The following is a 15,112-nucleotide window of genomic DNA, read 5'->3' as shown; positions in this document are numbered from 1 at the left end:
ATAACTAAATAATATATATGACAAATCTTGTATTCGGTAGAACAAGTTATGTAGGTTTGATTCCCAGGAAACACACAGATAACATCCAAAAATGTACACTTCAAAGGGTATATATATACATGTTTTCTTTAGTTCTAAATTGTATTAAATGGTATTGTAACGTGTTTGTGCTTACTGATAAAAATTATGTTTTTTCACAAGTGCTTAATGTAATAAAAACATTTAAACAACAATGGTCAGTCTTTTTCATCTTATAGACTTTAATTATCCACATAAATAGTAGAGAAACTACAAGAACATATTTAAATACATTTGCATGAACAGTTAACAATAACATTTTTTAAACTCGTGTTTATGTCAATGTTGTATTTAAACAGGCAAAACGAGAAAGGTTTGCAGACGTTCAGATTGCTCTCAGACTTCATCCACAGTACAGAGCAACCGTTCCCTTCACATTAACCTCCGTATATGTACATTTACAGCCTAGAGCTAAGAGAACTGTACAGTGCATGGGGAATATATAAACTCAAGTTCATAAATAATCAAAGTGGGGTTACTGTACAGGAAATATGTCAAAGGAACTCTGAATCATTGGTAGATGCATGACTGTGTATCCGTTCGCTGATGGCATTTGGTTTCATCGGAGAGATGGACGTCGCTCAGGTTTAGCAGTGACAACGTTCAACATCCGGTGAAGAGGTTCCTTTCGTTGTGCTTGAGATTGGGATGATTTGATTTATCCTCAGAGTGTAAAAAGATGTTGAGAGCAGCTTGATTTTGTTTCAGATGAATTTACCTAAAAAATAACAGTTTATATAGTCATTATGATACAGATTTCTCAAAATAATCAAGAAAGCTCAAATGTAAAAATTACAAGCATCCAAAAAGTCAGTGCTATTTGTCATATGAAATTTACTCAGCAGTGAAATCAGCAATTGATTTTACAGAAAGGCCACACATCATATTACTCATTACCGTCACTATATGATTTAATAACTTTGATACTTACCATTTAGCTTTTGTTTAGATGCGCCCCGACCTTTTCTTTTCTAATGATGTTTGCATAGGGGATCTACAAATAAACACAATGCAATCAGTTAATACTTGCACAACATTTCTCTCCGCTGTCAGGTCAGGGAATATATACTGTATATATACATACAGAAGTAATCACATGAAAAAAGAAGTTTGCTTCATAAAATGTTTTAATGAAAATGTTTATAATGTAGTAAATACACTATACTGTTCAAAAGTTGGAGGTCGGTAAGATTTTTTTAATGTTTTTGAAAGTCTCTTCTGCTCACCATTTATTTGATCAAAAATACAGTAAAAACAGTAATATTGTGAAATATTACTGCAATTTAAAATAGCAGTTTTCTATGTGAATATATGCTAAACTGTAATTTATTCCTGTGCTCAAAGCTGAATTACTCCAGAAAGAAATCATTCTGATATGCTCAGATATTATCAATTATTATTGGTGCTCAGTTCTTAATAATGGTTCTCATTATTGATTTTGATTTGAAATTGAAAGTCATGATTTCTGTTGTTGTTGTTTAAAAGCGAGATCACGATTCTGAACAGACACAACTAAACAAAATAACATGTAATTTACTAGAGGTTCTGACAAAATGTTAATTGCTGCAGTCCATTTAAAAATGTTTAATTAATTAGAATGAATTATTTTTAAAAAAATGGCTTGAATGAATGATTCAATGACTCTCTCATGCATATTTCACTTGTTTCATAACTGGATGAATCAGCGTTTTTGAGCGAATCTCTTGAATGAATGATTCAATGATAAATACATTTTTAACAGTCACTTGTCGCCACCTACTGGTGTAACGATGCCATTGATACAATCGTTATTTGAAGCGTCGTTCCGTTCAGTGTTTAAATCTGAACTATAAACTTTTATACTTCTGTGATAGTCTGAATTATTGTAAGACAGAAATGATAATACTGTGTGGTTGAGAAGACTGTGAAGCGGTTTCATAGCGGCTCTCTCTGGATCAGCAGCACAAACACAGATCTGAATGTTCCTCAAAAAAAAAACATCTTACTGACTCCAAACTTTTGCACACTAGTATATTTCATGAACACAATGAGTCACTTGAAGCCGTGCTGTCTTGCCTTGTAAACACTATTCATGATTCACATTGTACTCTTGTACCTTATTGCTTAAAAACACTCTTAAAAATTAAGATTATTTATCGGCATTGATGGTTCCATGAAGAACCGTTAACCTTTCTATCCTACAAAAGGTTTTTTTTTTGTTTATGGAAAATGTTCTTTTAGGAATTGATCACTGAAAGGCTCTTCAGGGAACCCAGAATGGTTCTTGAATGTGAAAACCCCCTATGAAACCTTTATTTTTAAGAGTGTATGTGGTGAAACAACAGCAAAAGGAAGCAGAGATCCACTAAATGTCATTCTAGTTTTCTGCATTCCCGAAGTTCAGCTTTGAATGTGTGATGTTGGGATCTCTCATGTATGACTGATGGTGTTGAAGTGAAAGATCACAGATTATCAGATCCTGCCGGCTGTCTTACATTTCTTCTTTAATACAGATTTAGCAGATTACTTGTAGCAGGGTTGCTTGTGGGATATTCAATTAATCAGACGGGAAATGATGACCTAACTGTGAAAACTCCTTACCATCTGTAACTGTTGCACCATTTCTTCCCTGTAAGCCAGTTCTCTCTTCATTTGGTCCTGAAAGTTATCTGTAGAATAGCCAAATATGGACAATTCAAATCAAAGGCATATTATGGTCACCTATTTTCACATTTAAACCTATTTAAAGTGATGTAAAGCAGGCTTTCTGATTTTCACAAGCTAAAGCGTGATGATAAAGTGAGGACACTTACGGAAAACGGGGAACGGAGAGCTGCCTTTCAGAGCGTGAAACTCCTGCTCCAGTCTCCTCCGTAAATCTATCTGTTCAAGGAGAACTTTCTGGAGCTCCTCTGAAAGACGGATCACACAATGAGTCAAGAATCCCACCTTATCGACTGTTACGTTTAGAGACAAATATTTAAACTATTTTATTTACACTCGATTTTTGACACCAAGTCTGCATTTATTTGCTCAGAAATACAGTAAAAACAGTAATATTGTAGAATATTATTGTGATTTAAAATACTGTTTTCTATATGGATATTTGTAATAATATGTAATTTACTCCTGTGATCAAAGCTGAATTTTCAGCATCATTACTCCAGTCTTCAGTGTCACATGATCCTTCAGAAATTATTCTAATATGATGATTTGATGCTCAAGAAACATTTATTATTATTATTATTATTATTATTATTATTATTGAAAACAGTTGTGATGCTTCATATTTTTGTGGAAACCGTGAAATATTTTTTTCCAGGATTATTTCATGAATAAAAAGTTCAAAAGAACATCATTTATTTAAAATCTTTTTTTTGTTTGTTTTAGCATTATAGAAGTCTTTACTGTCACTCTTTTGAACAGTATTGTATATAATTCTAAAGTCTTATTTTGCAATCTCACCTTTTTCCATGTTCTCGACGTCCTTCTTGAGCGATACAGGAGAGTTTGTGTCTTGACTTTGGTCTGCTGAGCAGAAAAAAAAGAGGAATTTTCAAAATCTGTGCAGATTTATGACCTATATTGCAAGCATTCATTCACGTCAGGACTGGCACACATCGTGTAGTTCCACCAGCAGGCAGTAGATGTCAGTCTGATGACAGGATGTTTCAAACAAACATATTGGACTTCATATAATGCTGTTTTCCCGGAGTGAGGAAATGGTATTCATATGTCATGAATATGTTGTGAAACATCTGTGACAGCATATTTACTGTAAAGACATAATAATAAACTCTGAAAATAATACATTTCTGACTCTACTGAGTAAAATATAGGCCATTCAACACAATATCTGATTAGTGCAGCTAAATTAAGTCATTAGAAACACCCTTGCAATGTGCCAATATCCTGAAATAGGTGAAAAGAGCTGATTTCATTAATGTTACTGCGCTATTGAATCAGGAAATTATTCGAAACAATTTTGATTGGAAACCTTAGGAGTCGGTACGTTCGCAAGGCATGTCCGCCGACTGTGTTTTTGTGTCTATATCGCAAATGGCTCAAATGAAGTGATTCAACACATCGGTATAATCTTCCCCTCATTCCTCTCTCTCTCTCTCTCTCTCTCTCTCTCTCTCTTCTCATTTCCCGTCTTGCCTCCTTAAGCCGAACAAGGCGTTCCTCATTTGGAAAGCGGTCTTGTTCTCGCTCTCCTCCTCTCTCTGTCTCATTTGACAAGCAAATTTGCAGACAGTGCCTGAGGATAACAACCTCGTTTGACAGTCAATTAACCGTGAATAGTCAAAGCCAAGGCAGTTTGCATTATATAAATGGAAAATTAGATTATTTTTTTTCCCCCCCTTCCCTCCCAAGAAACAGAACTATCTTTAAGACACTGCCGTTTAGACTCTTGGCAAAATCAGAAGTTCTAATCACGTTTCCCAGCAGCCCCTCGGAGACGTTTAGCAATCAGGCAAAGGTGGTTTCATTTAATTTGTTTCATGTAATTTTTTTCAAATATATTATACGGTATATGAGGAGATCATTATCGGCTAGATAATATAAATGTTGGCATAGATGTCATAAAACACTTTTAATGTCTTTCTGACAGATAAAAGGCAATAAGCTATGATCTTTCTAATGGAAGATTTTGCCAAGCAAAAGGCAATTATTTCCGTTTGATATTGTTGAAATGGTGATTGTCACCTTCCTGCCGCTGAGCTGATTGTCTTCCTGAACTGTTATGGCTCCCTACAGAACACATTTTCCCAATGACATTGTGGAGAGAGCTGCTCCATTTTAAGAGTATATTCCGTCCCGTATCTTTTTTATATTTAGATTAATCCTAATATCCTCGCAGGGATGGGCCGGCCGCGCCGCGCGTATTATTCCGCGAACCCTCTTGCTGTAAGTGGCGGATGTAAAGCGGAGATAAAGCGTTGAGATAAAGTGTTGCTCTTACTTGGATTCTCTCGCCAGAATTCGGGTGCGGACGAGGTTTCTGTCTCTGGGACGAAAAAACTGCTTTGCTCTTTGTTGTCGTCTGAAGGAAAAGTGAAAAATGAGATGTTATGAGGTGAATGCATGGACACAAATGAAGCAAAGTTTAAGGCATAAAGGTGGAAAATGTAATTATTTTTTGTTAATTAAAAATATTTTTTGTCAAATTATGTTTTTTATGTGCATTTAATTTCACAAGAGAAATTATGTCTAAGGCTATAATATATATAGTGTGTGTGTGTGTGTGTGTGTGTGTGTGTGGTCCTGGTAAACCCTACATTATGGGGACACAGATGGCAATATCTGAAATCCTTGTCCTTGTGGGGACATTGTTTGGTCCCCATGAGGAAAACTGCTTATAAATAAGTGATGCTTTTTGACTATGTAAAAATGTAGAACGTTTTCTGACTGAAAAAAAAAAAAGATCAATAAGTCATGACAACATGTTTTTACATTGCTTTAATGAATCAAAATAAAGCAATTTTCAACCTTTTTTAAGTTCAATGAGATTCAACTCATTTTTAAAGTCAGTTTAATGTAATTTAAGTTGAAATGACTTAAAACATCTAAATTGATTGTACTTAAATTTTTTTAGTTTTTACAGTGTAGGGTAAGATGATAGAATATACAGTTTATACAATATAAAAAATGACTATGTTTATAGAGGTTCCCCTAAAACATGAAAACACAACTGTGTGTGTGTGTGTGTGTGTGTGTGTGTGTGTGTGTGTGTGTGTGTGTGTGTGTGTGTGTGTGTGTGTGTGTGTGTGTGTGTGTGTGCTGCCATGGTTGTAAACAGTGTAAACTTTAAAATAGATAATACAAATAAAATAAAATAATGCAATGGAAAATCAAATTACGCTTCCATTCACTTTCCATTCATGTCTCACCTGAGATGGTTGCTTTGTTTTTGGTTGCATAGGCCGGTAGCCCATCGTCTCTGCTCTTGTGCGCCTGTAACCATAAAACACCACCGATGTCTGATTAGAACTGATTCACAACACCAGGCCAAAGGTTGAAACATAGAGCAACCAAATATATCAGTCAGCCAAAAGCACACAATTGATTAGCCTTGAGAATGACAACGCTGTTATGTTTTATATATGATTCTGATGTTTGCTTGGCTGTGTGATGCTACTGAGTTTCTTCAGATAAATCAACACGCGCACGCATGTGTGTGTGTGTGCGCTGAGGCTAATTGCTAAAGAATTCCCGTTTCAGTTTCCGTCGCTCATGCCGTTCAGTCTGTTAATGTAGCGTCAAAGGGTTAAAGATTAAAAGGCTAATAGGCAGAAGTGACAAAGGGGAGCAAACATAATGTCGCCATTAAACAAAACACGACTGGGCTTATTAGGAGGGATCAAAGAGCTCTGAATATTTCATTTCTGCAGGGAACACAGGCTATCAATCTTGTTATGCATATGGACCCTGCCAGCCAATGGCCCGCATTTAAATAATTAGTCAAAGTGCCTGGAGGGAATATTTACATTTCTGTACGCGGTGCTCTCCTCCAGCAGGCCGTGAACGGGGCTGGGGACTTTGAGGATGGTGGGCGGACTGACAGGGAGGTCGGGTTTGTTCTCTGAGGTCTCGGCGGGAACGCTCGGGAAGGAGGCTTGCTCTTTGACTGGATCGCCCGAGATGTTGTCGGGAAGCCCGCGCATGTGCAGGGGGGGCGTCTGCGCTGACCGGCTGCCGAAATCCTCCTGTTCCTCGTCCTGTTTGGTCTCCACATCCACTTCTTGCTCCTCATCGCTTTCCCCGCTGTCGCTTTGGTAGCTGCAGCTGGTCCCGGGGGAAAGGTGCCGATCCGTCCCGAAGTCCTCCAGGCTGCCGTGGAGCTTGGCGATACTTTCGGCGTCTTTGACCACGGGGCGGAAGGCGGAGTGGTAGCTGGCCTTTCGGGCTTGAAGCGAGGGCGCGTCCAGCAGCTTTACCCAGCCCTCCGGGGCCGGCCGCAGGTCCGAGGTCACGGGCAGGGAGTCGCTCTCGAACAGCCCGGACCGGGGGTTCGTGTCCAATCCCGAACTGGCATCGGCCTGTTCAGACAGATCCAAAAAGGCTTGTCTGAGAGACGGGCTTTCTGTGAGGGAGGAAAGGGCGTTGGGTTGGGGTTGCAGGTAAGTGGGTACCGGGATGCCCCCGGTTGCCCTCGGGGGCCAGAACATGCAGAAGGGCGGGTAGAAAGTGTCCTTGCGTCCGGGCCAAAGGAGCCCTGAGAGGCCGCTGTTCTTCTGCCCGTTGGTCGCCTCGCTGTCGTCCTTCTTCTGCGGGCACAGACCAAATGCAGGAAAGGTGTATGGACTTGGGAATAGCGACGTAGTTGGGAACTTCTGCAACATCCCGAAACCTTTGCTCGGGACTGGAATGACCGGGTAACTGCGAGGGGCTTTTCGAGGCGAGAGGCTGTTGCTGTCCAAATCATCATCGTCCTCATACCGGCCTCTCTTCTGGGATAACTCCGGAGAGATCATGTGGGGCAGAACCGAGTTCACAGCCTTGACCGAACCCATGGACGAGCAGTGAGAGGAGGGAAGAGCCCTCTTGCGACTCCCTCCGTTGAACATGGCTTTTACATCCTCCCAGGCGAACATCAGGTCGTCCTGCGGCGTTTTGTCTGTCAGTTTGAGGTGGCGACGCCAGGAGTTGAAGTTGGCGGCGTCTGGCTGCGTGTATTTGGCCTCGGGCGTGCGGTGTGAATGGAAGATGAATTTGTTTGGGGAGAAGTACATATTACAGTAGGAGCACTTGATGCATTTGGCCCGGGAGCTGTTGTAGCGCGCTGGGATGAAACTTCCCCGGCAGCCCCAGGCACATTCATGCATCACGTCGAACGCAAAGTTGTCTGGCAGCTTGGGTGGAGAATTCTCACCCAGGAAAGACTTGCAAAGTCGCTCTGCCTCGCGTTTGGTGATCATGCCACAGCGGCGGGAGGAAATGGGCATGGCACCGGCTCGCCGGAGGATCTCGAGCTGGACCGGGGTGCACTGCACGCAGGTGATGCCCAGAGCCACTCGACGGTTGTGGATCTCGTTGTAGCTGTAGTTCTTTAGCAGGGTGTTGGATATCTGAGCCAGGCATAACCGCTCTTGAAGGTCAATGACCAGCGAGACAATAGGCACCCCGTAGAGGATGACCGACCCCACTTGGTTGGGCTTGAGGGAGGATCTGGGAGGCGTGAGGGGCTCCTGCTGAAATGAACTTGGTGGGGTGGCCATCACAATGTTGTTCTGTCCAGGCAGAAGACTCTTTTGCAATCTTTGCAGACCACTGACTGGAGATGTTCGTCTGTAAACACATTTTAAAAGGTTAATTTAGCAATGAAAAAAGAATTATATATATATATATATATATATATATAAAAGATTCAGATGCATTAATTCAAAGCTATGCAAAGTATATCGATAAAGAATATTTATTTGTTAATATAACCAAATGTGGCACAGTTATTAAAGATAACCAGAATTTTTATTTTACTAGACAAAAAATTAAGAATTAAACAACTTGCAGAATTACTGTAAGGCTTTCTTCACATGTCAGACAATGTTTGTAGATCAGAATATGATGCGCTTGAAATAAACACTCATTTAAAGAACGAGAGAAAATTACAAGGATGCTGATCAATCGCAAAGTAAATAAAAGCAATAGATATTTACTACAGTTTTATACAATTACTATATATATATATATATAACTAGATCAGTGCGCTAGCTAAATCAGTGCAATTATTAATTTTATTTCCTGAATCATGAACATTGTTTTGCTGTTTCTGTGGTAAAAAAATTTAAAATAAAAAGCGTGAAATGCTTTTAATACTATGTAATACTTTACAAATATTTTTTAAATATATTATATTACTGTAATACTATAATACAACACAGCGGAATTTACAGAGAGTTTAGGCAGATTTCCCCGTAGAATGTTCTGACGGCCTCAACGTTCTATTCCGACTTTTCCATACAGAATATAGAACGTCGCTATTTTATGTTTTGGCAATGTGTCATATAATATCCCAGTATTATTGCCTAATAATAATAATAATAATAACAATTTGCCATAACAAATATAAACAGTAGGCTACAAAATGTCTCCACACGTTAGTGTGCCTCTTTTCACGCCGAGAACAAAAGTCACTTATAGTCAGAAATGCCTAAATATAAACAAAACCAGATAATTTTCAGACGGACTCGGAGACGAAGAAAAGTTTGTATTTTTCTTACCTCCGCGCGCAGTCGGAGATGTCCAAACGCTACAGAATATAAATCATCTCGAAGCCTATTCCACATACGAAATTAGAAATTCGTTTTCGGAAATGCAAACGGTCAACGAGAGCGCGAACTTTATAAAAACAAGCACGATAAACGCGCAATATCACAACAGGCTCCTTTATCGTGTCCAGTAACAGTAGTGCAAGAGCGAATAAGCGCGCGCCTCACACACCGGCTCTTATTGCCGGAGTTGGATGTGAGTGATTGGCGTGGCTCTGCCCCTCTGAAGAGCCAATGACGTTTCACTAACTGCCACTCAAACACACTAAAGAGAAGCTCAGACAGGAGCCGCAGGGGCCCCGGGTGATGCGCGCGCGCGCGTCTACTTCAAACCGGAATTAGTGGGGGGAAAAACACCCGTGAACCACCCATGTGTAGGCTAATCGGTATAATCGCATGGACAACACCAGAAACTGTTTCATAAATATATTGTGTTACACGCCTAAAATTGAGCCTAACCAAAATAGTTTTAGTACATTTAAATAGGACAATTATAAATGAATCGCATGCATTTTCCATAGCTTTTAAAGCTAACGAATAATTGTAGGTCTAAGTTAATATACTGATAGGATGATGCCAATAAATAAATAAAAAATACAATTTTGTCGGCTTTAATTAATATGACGGTCGTTTTTTCCAATATGATTATTATATGATTTTTCAGCATCCACATTGCTTTTTGTATAAAGTGGCCCAGTTTTGTGACCATTCATGTTTAAGAGCGGTCAGTAGCTTTTGTTAATGTTTTATTATTTCGCTATCAACATCTGCATTGTCACACACTTAAACTGTCCAAACTGTCATGCTATATCGAAGCAATTTCCGCGCATTCATAAATCAAGCGAAAGGCGATAAATGTCGGCATGTCATTTTTTCATCATTATGAGGTAATACATGGGCTGTGCGTACTGAATCGACCACAACTGAGAATAAAACTAATCGCTTGATGCCGATGACATGTTGTCCGACAAACTGTCTCATCAATAACATTTATATTATAGCCAGGTGCACTATTGATCCAAATATGAAAAATTAGGCTACTATTATGTTAAAAAAAAAATGCCATCATATTTTTTAATATATGAAAAATGCCCTTTCGCTCGAATTTCTTCGCTTCAAAGCCTCAGATCTGCAGGGCTTTTATTTTAAATGTCGGCATTACATATATAATTTCAAGATGTTGATAACATTGCGCGCAATTTTGAAGAATAAAAATTGAAAGAATAGTTGGCTTAATTGTGACGTTTTCATTTTGCCACGATAATAGAATTAGTACAAAAGGTCAAGTGTTCTGAAAAGCCCAGTCAAACTGACAGGAAAGAGAGGGTCCCATCTGTAGCCCCCTAAACCTCATTTAGAGCCCATCCCGCTGGCTTTTGTCTCCCAATAGCCAAAGAGCACCTCAAACGACCTCTCATCCCATTACAGGAATATGAAAACATAGATATATGATAGATATACTTCAAAATAATTGGTGGAATAAATGTAACTCTCCTTTAATTTTCACTAAACACTAACTCTGTTTCAATTTATACTTGTGAAAATGTGGTTGGTATTTTGCACTGTAAAAAAATATTTTCATGATTTGTTATCAAAACAATTTTTTCTTTTGTTGTGGTTCAGATCATATTTTGAGTTTCTGTCGATTAAACCAATTTCCTTCATTGTATTAACTCAAATTTTTAAGTTTCAACGAACTTAAAATTTCAAGGCAACCAGGTACTTTTTTTTTTAAGTTAAACCAACAAATAAATGTATAAATTAATTTATATCAGCTACTGATCAGTGTGTTGCATGTTTGTCTGTTATATGTCCATAAGTGGAAAAAAAGGCTGCTCTATAATTAATTAAAACACAGAAGAGTTAAAAACAAAGGTTTATATTAGACCGCAGCTGATGATAATCATTACAACTAACATGCTGAACAGTTCAACATGCCGGCCTTGGTAAATCATATATGTCTGCTTGATGCATTGAACTTCATCTATATGTATGTTAACCCTACTGTGAAATTAATCATGCGTTTAAAAAATTACTTGTGTGACCTGTGGGGGTCAATACAGAAGAAAAAAAAAGAGGGAACCTAATAGCTACATGAACAGGACATTACACACCAAATCCATCATCCAATCCAAATATACCTCAGGCAAACGGTTGTATTTTTTAAACAAATGAAATGTCTTTACTTTCTCTTTTAATGGCTGTAATGCAACTCGCTGACCTATAATTGTCATGAACAGTAAAAATAGGCCTGCGTACACTGTCCTACATCATAATCCTTATTTAACACTGGAGGTCTATCAGACGATTGCAAGACTAGATGCTCCTTCATCTGTGGAGACTTATCAAGCAATTTCATTTAAATACAATCTCATCATTGAAAGCATTCATATAATGTTGATTATCTGGTCTTGATTGCAGACAAGGAAATGCATGAAATTACTTAGATATAGTTCAATATGCTGACTTCCAGCCTATAATGGACACATATATATTATTACTGTAAGGTAATCAGACTCCATGCAGGTAAATAGGGTCGATACAGTGTGGTGCCACACAAGAATCTTTATGTAAGTTATGAAATAATGAATTGCTTATCAAATATACATTTTGATGTTATAAGCATCATGAAGCAAGGATTTTTTTTTTTTTTTTTTTTTTTTTTTTTTTTTTTTTTAGATGTATTCTTATGCAGCCAATTGATGGAGATGTGCATGTGTGTTTTGATTCATTTAAGCATTACTCAAAATGTAAACTTTAAAATGAAATGAATATTTTGTGAGAGATTTTGTGCAGTGTGTGTTGGTGCACATTTACCTTATGCCACGCTCAAGGGAATGTGGTGTTTTCTAGCAGCTTTCAGCCTCTTCAGCATCAGTCAATCCCTGAAACGGTCAGACACATATTTGAGCGTTGAACAGTCATAAATTGCAGCGTTTTTAGTGTCCTTCATGCCTCACGAGAGCTTGATTGATAGTTTCATTCCTGCTCGTGAAATTATAACAATCATTTGTAACATTTCTGACCTTCTTTGGGAAAAGAAAAAATATATATATTACGAAATGTTTCTGTTTGAAATCAGCGACACGTGAAGTAAAATTGAACCACTTTATGAAAGTCTTAAGCTCCTCCCCATTCATTGAATACGAGAGGATGTAGGTAAAAATGTATGGGCCTAATTAGATAATAACGATTATATTCTGTCATCACAGTCTTTTCGAGAACAAAAAGGAAGTTTTGTTTTAAAAATACATTTTTCGTTTAAAAAAAATAATAATCCGACAAATATACGCACGATATGATTGTAGCAGCATAATAGTAGACAGATAATTACATGTTATAATAGATAGTTGTCTACTACTAGTAAAATAAAAATATAAAATCAATTGCCGCTTTAAATGTTTAAGTAAAATCAAAGTGATTCGAAAGTGTTAATCTGCAGTGATCGTTGCACACATTTGGTTACTTTTTTTTTCTGACACTTTATATTGAATTACTATGACGGATATTTTTCTAAAACACTGACTACGAGCAGAAATGGCAAAAAATAGGACGGAAATAAAATGTCGAAATAGGCTATATCAATGAAAACATTTTACAGTGTAATTACAAAACAATAGGCTTCACATTACTTGAACTTTCAGGCAAACATGTTGGTTGGACAAAAAGTTCAACAAACCTGCCTGTGTTTTTAATGCATTTTTAATTATTATAGAGATGAATGTATCATAATTGACAGATATTTACAAATGCTTCCAAAGCATGATAAATGTCCAGACGGGATAATAAAGCCTACACATAAAATAATATCAGCTTATCATATAGGCCTTATCCAGAACTGAAATCCACGAATTACGTTTTATATAACAAAGGAATAAGAAATTAAAGGTAAACGCGACATTATTTTACATTTTGCAAACTTCCCACAGCTGACGCGCTTACCTCGATAGCGACGTGTCTCGCGCTCGTCTCTTGCTGACAGCGCGCGCGGCTGCTCATCGAGGTGACGCGTCGCGCGCTTCCTGCGTTTTTGTAAGATATTCCAAGTAAAACCTTTGTAAATGCAGGTCTATGGCTGACAGTGAACTGATGCTGTTGTGCTCATGTGGTCTGTTGAATCACTCTGAGTCAAATATACAGGCATCATCTGCTGTGCATTGCGCTCGTGCAGCTCTGGAGACGAGCGCGAGAAATGCGCTCATTGAACTTCCCATCCCAAAGAATCTCGAAGAGGTGGGGCTCTTCCCGGGATCAGAACGTGGATAATGCCATATCATGTCTGAAAGTTTTGCAAGGAAAGCGTGTCGACTGAATCTTTTTGATATGGATAATCTGAAATTGTATGCCATTCCACACTGACAATGAGATCTTTGAGAAAGCTTTTCTTAAAAGAAAAAAAAAAATCTGTTATTTTACCATGAAGAATATTTGATAGAAAATAGAAAACAAATATATAATTTTTGCACACTCTCAGGAATTATAGAATTTGAAAGTGTGTTTAGTATCATATAGGCTATGATATATGATATATTTCTGAGACAACAGTATATGCCAAATCAAAGACTAAAATACTGCCATAACAGATATTGATGATAATGAAAGTTGTTGAAAGTATAAACAGGTCAGCTGCCATTCAACTTCCTTTACTGGGTTATTAATTAGTGTCAGATTAGAGTAAAATAATCCAGTGACTGTAATTTACACTGTCTGGTGACTCTGATCTCCTGTATCCCACAAAAACTTCAATTCAACACAATTCTTCACGACACCCGCAGTGAAACTCTGAGTTTCTGTATATAACTTATACCTTATTTTAACAAGTAATCACACTGTAAAAGTTAGACTGTGTAGTTGTTACACATATATAGATTTATTCCTAATATGACCCTTAAAATAGACTTTTGTTGGTGCAGTCAGAATCATTCATGTTAAATATTCATCTGATTTTTTTTTTTTTTTTTATTGTATATTTTTTATTGTAATATGTTTTACTAGAATAAAATGTTCATTTAGATGCTAGCTGTACTACCACGTGTCAAATATGTTTTATGTTTAAAAGACAAAACATTGATTGGTAACACTTTATTTTACAGTGTCATTGTTACACGTTACATGTAGTTACTGTAGTAATAACTATAAATTATGCACAATTACATGCAATTAACACTAAACCAAACCCTCATCCTAACCCTATAAAAATAATTTTTGGTTTAACTTAAATAAAAAAAAAGTAACCTGGTTGCCTTACAATTTTAAGTTCATTGAAATGAGGAGATTGGTTTAATCATCAGAAACTCAAATTATTATGTTAACTGAACCACATGAATTATCTAAGTTGATTTGACAAAAAAAAAAATTGTGATAACAAATCATGAAAGTTTTTACATTGGCATGTAGTTAATTATTATTACTCAGTACTTAAATGTATAATTACACTGTAATACTGGCAATAAAGTGTAACACATTTATGTGGCTGAAATCAACACATTGGATTATAAGTGGAATTACATTACAGACATTCAATGTTAATGCTATAGATCAGGTATAATGACTCTATAGCTTTAAATTATCTATAACATTATATGGTTTAAAGCTGTACTCTTTTAAATGTGACACATTTTCACCATTTCTGAGATATGCAAATAGTTCAAAGTACAAAAGAAGTCACTAAACTTAAAAAAATATTCTTAATGTAGCAACACAGAATTAACTGATTTTTATTGAAGTAAAAATATATAGATAATAGATGCAAAGGAAAGTCGGTTTAAGGTAGAGATAATTAC

The 15,112-nt window shown here is 37.2% G+C and overlaps 1 protein-coding gene across 4 annotated transcripts; it reads right to left on the bottom strand.

The window, feature by feature from the left end:
* Positions 1-235: 235 nt before the first annotated feature.
* Positions 236-13,610, bottom strand: skor2 (SKI family transcriptional corepressor 2). Of its 4 annotated transcripts, none has more exons than XM_079861143.1 (10): positions 13,272-13,610; positions 12,147-12,214; positions 6,549-8,349; positions 5,952-6,015; positions 5,024-5,104; positions 3,523-3,585; positions 2,871-2,969; positions 2,659-2,726; positions 1,010-1,072; positions 236-796 (listed from the first exon to the last, which is right to left on the bottom strand). In XM_079861143.1, exons 3-9 carry the CDS (start codon positions 8,277-8,279, stop codon positions 1,013-1,015), a joined length of 2,166 nt encoding a protein of 721 aa, XP_079717269.1. In that variant the 5' UTR covers positions 8,280-8,349; positions 12,147-12,214; positions 13,272-13,610; the 3' UTR covers positions 236-796; positions 1,010-1,012. The 4 variants fall into 4 exon arrangements, with proteins under 4 accessions (XP_079717269.1, XP_079717268.1, XP_079717267.1 ...); XM_079861141.1 differs by having other exon boundaries at positions 238-796; positions 3,523-3,588; positions 13,272-13,454; XM_079861142.1 differs by lacking the exons at positions 12,147-12,214; positions 13,272-13,610 and adding an exon at positions 9,282-9,596.
* Between the last annotated feature and the right edge of the window lie 1,502 nt (positions 13,611-15,112).

The sequence above is a fragment of the Squalius cephalus genome (genome assembly GCF_949319135.1).
Source record: "Squalius cephalus genome assembly, chromosome: 24".
In the NCBI taxonomy this organism is placed as follows: domain Eukaryota; kingdom Metazoa; phylum Chordata; class Actinopteri; order Cypriniformes; family Leuciscidae; genus Squalius; species Squalius cephalus.
Note: the sequence above shows the minus strand (reverse complement) of the source record. Positions and strands in the feature narration are given on the sequence as shown.

Excerpts from the sequence above, each read along its gene's own strand:
- skor2 (XM_079861141.1), bottom strand. The coding sequence starts at position 8,279 with ATGGCCACCCCACCAAGTTCATTTCAGCAGGAGCCCCTCACGCCTCCC. Across the intron at positions 5,105-5,951 it reads AAACAAAGCAACCATCTCAG|ACGACAACAAAGAGCAAAGC; the intron begins GTGAGACATGAA and ends CTTTTCCTTCAG. Across the intron at positions 1,073-2,658 it reads TGGTGCAACAGTTACAGATG|ATCCCCTATGCAAACATCAT; the intron begins GTAAGGAGTTTT and ends GTTTATTTGTAG.